Here is a 5,000-nt window from a genome sequence, read left to right on the forward strand (position 1 = left end):
CTTTGGCAACACTCAATCAAGCAAGGCAAGACCCAATGTACTCTCTCTCTCTCTCTCTTTCCCCAGGCCTTTTAATGAGCTTCTTCATGGGCTCCAGCAAACAATAACATTAACAAAAAGAACAAACACGATATAAAACCGAAAAAAAAAACCTTAATGACAGAGGAAATAGAAAACAACAACAACAACAATAACAACAAAGAAAGGAGGACACAAAACCCTTGAATATTCCTGCCCTGCCCTGTCCTTCTCTTCCCAGTCCTTAACAAAAGATAGAACATTAACAAAACAACAATAACAACAGAAATAATTAAGAAAAAACAAAACAAAACAGGACACAAACCCTTGAGTACTCCTGCCCTGCCCTGTCCTTCCCTCCCCAGCTCTTAACAACAGAGGAAATAGGAGAAAAATAACCGAAACTGAAATAATGAGGAAATCAGGATACCAAACCATGAATTCTCCTCTCCTTCCCTGTCCTTAAATAAAATAACAATAATAATAATAATAGAGAAAACAGGAGACTAACCCATGAATACCCCAGCACTTTCCTCCCCACTCCCTTTCCCTCTAGTCCAGTCCAGTAGGTAGCGTGGGATTAAATGCCTTTGTACCGGCTCCAACCTTTATTTGTGTTCTATTCTTACCTTATTTTCTTTCGTTTTTCCTTCCATATTTTGATCATATATTTTTTTTTCTCTCTCTCACCTTGAATGAGTTGAAGAGGTAGTAGAAACACCAGGCGATGATCACGTTGTAGTAGAGGCCCACCAGGTACGACACCACGGTGGAGGCGACGCCCAGCCCGCCCCACCAAGGGGATATGAAGTTCCACACACCCAAGGAACCCTGTCGCAGCCTCTGTCCAATGCCCAACTCCAACAGGAACAGCGGGGCGCCCTCCAGGACCATCATGATCAGGTAGGGGATGAGGAACGCACCTGCAACACACAGAGGACAGGTGAGACACTTCAACACCTGCAACACTCGAGGCATTTGAAACATTAGAAATATTTAAAGAAAAACTAGGAATACTTCTATACTCTTGAAGAAATGTTTTGGCTTCTTGAAACATTTGTAACACTCGAAACATTTGAAACATTTAAGAACATTTGCAATACTTTGAAGAAACACTCGAAACATGCAACGTTTTATAATCTTTGAGAAATATTTTATCTTTTGAAACATATGTAACACTCGAAACACTTAAATTGCAACACTCGAGGCATTTGAATCACTTAAGAACATTTGAATACTTGAAAAAAACAAAACCCACTCGAAACAGATGCAACGTTATAAACTCTTGAAGAAACATTTTGAACTCTTCCTGAAACACTTGTAACACTCGAAACACTAGGAAGGTATGAGACATTTACACCACACGAACAAGAGAAAGTCAGGGAAGCTGCCAGGAACACACCAGTCTGCACCACTACACCACCGATGCGTCCCAACCACTCTGACGCCTTTGTTGTATTTAATTATCAATACACCAAGAAATTTATCAATCAATCAACCACTACACCACCACTACCACCACCACCACCACGACACACGGAGAAGTAAACGTATTATTACAGCCATTCATCCTAAAATCGTAAAGCTTATGTAGGAACGAAAGACCTGACTGACTGACTGACTGATTGATTGACTGACTGACTGATTGACTGACTGACTGACTGACTGACTAACTGACTGACTGAATGACTGACTAAGCTTATGTAGGAACGAAAGACCTGACTGACTGACTGATTGACTGACTGACTGACTAACTAACTGACTGACTAAACAAGTGTAAGGAACTCAAACAAATATACCACGTGACTGAGACAATAAAGGTTACGATTCCAAAACATCAATAAGAATTAAGAGACGTTTAAAGGGAGTTTGGTCAGGTGTGGTTAAGTTAGCTCACAATACCTTTAAGTTCCCAGAAACCTTGTTGTTCCGGGAGAGAGAGAGAGAGAGAGAGAGAGAGAGAGAGAGAGAGAGAGAGAGAGAGAGAGAGAGAGAGAGAGAGAGAGAGAGAGAGAGAGAGAGAGAGAGAGAGAGAGAGAGAGAGAGAGAGAGAGAGAGAGAGAGAGAGAAGAGAAGAAGAAGAAAGAAGAAGAAGAAGAAGAAGAAGAAGAAGAGGAAGATACTGTTGCAGCATTCCATCGAAGAATCAACTCAGAAGAAGAAGAAGAAGAAGAAGAAGAAGAAGAAGAAGAAGAAGAAGAAGAAGAAGAAGAAGAAGAAGAAGGAAGAAAGAAAAAGGAAAACAAAACAAAAACACGAGAAGAAGAAGAAGAAAGAGAAGGATAATAATAATAATAATAATAATAATAATAATAATAATAAGAAGAAGAAGAAGAAGAAAAGGAGAAGAAGAAGAAGGAGGAGGAGCCGTAAGGACACCTCCTACAAACACTTGACGCCCTACACTCGCCGCCGCCTCGCTGAGCCATTCAAAACCCCACAGGAAGCGTTGCCGGCCTGCCTGAGCCCTCCGCGTCCCTCCAGCCCAGCCCCGCCCCGCGCCAAGGCTGTAATTCTGTAACTGTTTCCCGGCGAGCCAGCGATGGAGGGAGGCGGGGGTGACCTTGACCAGCAGGAGGAGGAGGAGGAGGAGGAGGAGGAGGAGGAGGAAGAGATGATGTGCTTGTTGTTTTGACTACATACAAATTTTGATAGTACTTAATGTGTGTGTGTGTGTGTGTGTGTGTGTGTGTGTGTGTGTGTGTGTGTGTGTGTGTGTGTGTGTGTGTTTTAAGTAATTCCTGCTATTCTCAAGCTGTATTTACCTATAGTTATGAAAAAAAAGACCAGTTGCCATTAGTGTATCTGTGTTAGTGTACGAAGGTGTTGTGTACCCGACAGCTCTGATCATTACATCCATATATTCAGCTGATGTCAATACTCCTAAGTTTACGAGATCATTTAACTCATTACACGCCTTCCAGCTGCGGTTAATTAATCATCGATCAATTTATCGCTGGTACCACTGATGTAACACTGCCGCTTTCATCTGAGAATTAGATTAGGTTAGCTTTAGTTTGGTTAAGTTAGGTTTTGTTAGGTTAGGTTAGCTCGGGCTAGGTTAAGTTTGGTTAGGTTAAGTTGATTAGGTTAAAGTTGGGTTAGATTAAGGTCCGGTTAAGTTAAAGTTGGTTAGGTTAGGCTGGGATGGGTTAAGTTTGGTTAGGTTGATACTGGTTGGGTTAAGTTTGGTTAGTTTAAGTTTCGTTAGTTTAAGTTGGGTTAGGTTAAGGTTGATTGGTTAAGTTAAGTTTGGTTACGTTAAGTTTGTGTAGGTCAAGTTGGGTTAGCTTAAGGTTGGTTAGGTTAAGTTTTATTTAACTCGGCTCATGAACATCAACATACACAGCTGAACCCTTCACTGCACACATCACGCTTTGAAGATTCACCACATTTTACCCAGAAATAAACAACAACCCCTAATCAACACACGAGGGTTATTTCCACAATCAACAACCCACGTGTATCGGTGGTGGGCGCCTCTCTTCTCTACCTTCTGCCTCTCCGCTCACTTGCCTCTCCTCAACCTTCATCTCTAACGTAAAAGCTGAATTGTCTTTTCTCCCTTTGCCTCCCATCCTCTCCCCTCCCTTACCTCACCTTATTTCCTTATATCCCCTCACTCTCTCCCTCTAGCCTGGCTGCGTGGCGGAAATGCACGTATGGATCAGCAGCAGCGCCATGGGGACACGCGGCGGGGCTTTGTGGGGGAAGTGATCAGTGAAGGGCGCCGCTGTGGTGGACGTGAGGTTCAGCTGACTTATGACCATATTCAGAAACAACTCTTCGCTCTCTCTCAGCATCACTATTTTCCAAGGCCGCAGATAATAAACCTGACCCTCCAGCCTGTTTGTCCTTTTAGCATCGTAGAAATCTTGTTAACCTGTCAATAGATGTCCGTAAAATAGTCGCCCTTAATGAAAAACCGGTGTAGCTTCAACTGTCCAGAACCTTTTTAAATGTAGCGCAGGTATGCACGGAGAAGTGTCTCAGAATATCAACGCCTTACCTCCTTCTATTGTCATTCTGGTTACTATTTGGTGATTTTTTACAACTTCAGAAACTTATGTGGGAAGATTAGAATAGTGAAGACTCCGGCCATTAATCTTCTGACCTCCATAGACCCTTCCTAATGCAAATAAAATCGCATAATCACACACAAATATCAAAGTAAAAATGCGCCTCGGTACTGAAGGGGTTAAACTGTACTCTCTGGAAGCACCTTATCCATAAACCAACTCTCTCTCTCTCTCTCTCTCTCTCTCTCTCTCTGCACTCACCACTTACACCACAGCCGGTCTCCTGCCACCACCACCACCACCACCACCACCACCACCACCAGCACCGGCTCGCACACCCTCAACCTGCCTAAACTCCCCGCCGCTGCCTGGTTTTTGCGCCGCGTCCGCTGAACCCCGCCAGGCAATTACTCCTCTTTGGAATCCTCGCCCTGCCGCCTCGCTTGTCTCGCTGCCCCTTCCCCAGCCTCCAGTCCGCCGCCCGCTCTTATTTACAATGCTATGAGGGGCGGTAGGGGGTGAGATGACGGGTGTGGTGTGTGGGGTGTGGGATGGGCAGGGAGCATTGCATCTTTCCGGGTGTTTTTGTGTGGCCTTGGTGACGTTAGGTAATGCAAAGAACGAGAAGGATAGGAAGAGTGAGGACAGAAATAGGAATAAGAAGTTAAATTGAAGAGAAGTAAAGAGATGGAAACTGACGAAGAAGAAGAAGAAGAGGAAGAAAAAGAAGAAAAAGAAAAAGAAGAAAATGTAGTAGAAGAAAAAGAAGTATAAGAAGAAGAACAACAACAAAACAAACACCCTTACACTTACTTCCTGTACCTACCTCACCACGACAATAAAAACAACCACCACCACATATCTACGTACCCATCAAAACACACCCATCATGTCATAAACACCCATCACGTCACAATATCACTTCAGTTTGGTTCAGTTCAGTTCAGCTTGCCGTAAGTACTG

At 43.5% G+C, this 5,000-nt stretch overlaps 1 protein-coding gene across 3 annotated transcripts in view; it reads right to left on the bottom strand.

The window, feature by feature from the left end:
* The window catches only part of LOC123511700 (sodium- and chloride-dependent transporter XTRP3A-like), a 102,764-nt gene that overhangs the window by 35,503 nt on the left and 62,261 nt on the right, over positions 1–5,000 (bottom strand). For all 3 annotated transcript variants that reach the window (XM_045267769.1, XM_045267768.1, XM_045267770.1), the window contains exon 2: positions 709–941. In XM_045267769.1, the coding sequence (XP_045123704.1) occupies positions 709–941 (233 nt within the window). The remainder of the gene's footprint in view (positions 1–708; positions 942–5,000) is intronic.

Source organism: Portunus trituberculatus, chromosome 31 (assembly GCF_017591435.1).
Source record: "Portunus trituberculatus isolate SZX2019 chromosome 31, ASM1759143v1, whole genome shotgun sequence".
NCBI lineage: Eukaryota > Metazoa > Arthropoda > Malacostraca > Decapoda > Portunidae > Portunus > Portunus trituberculatus.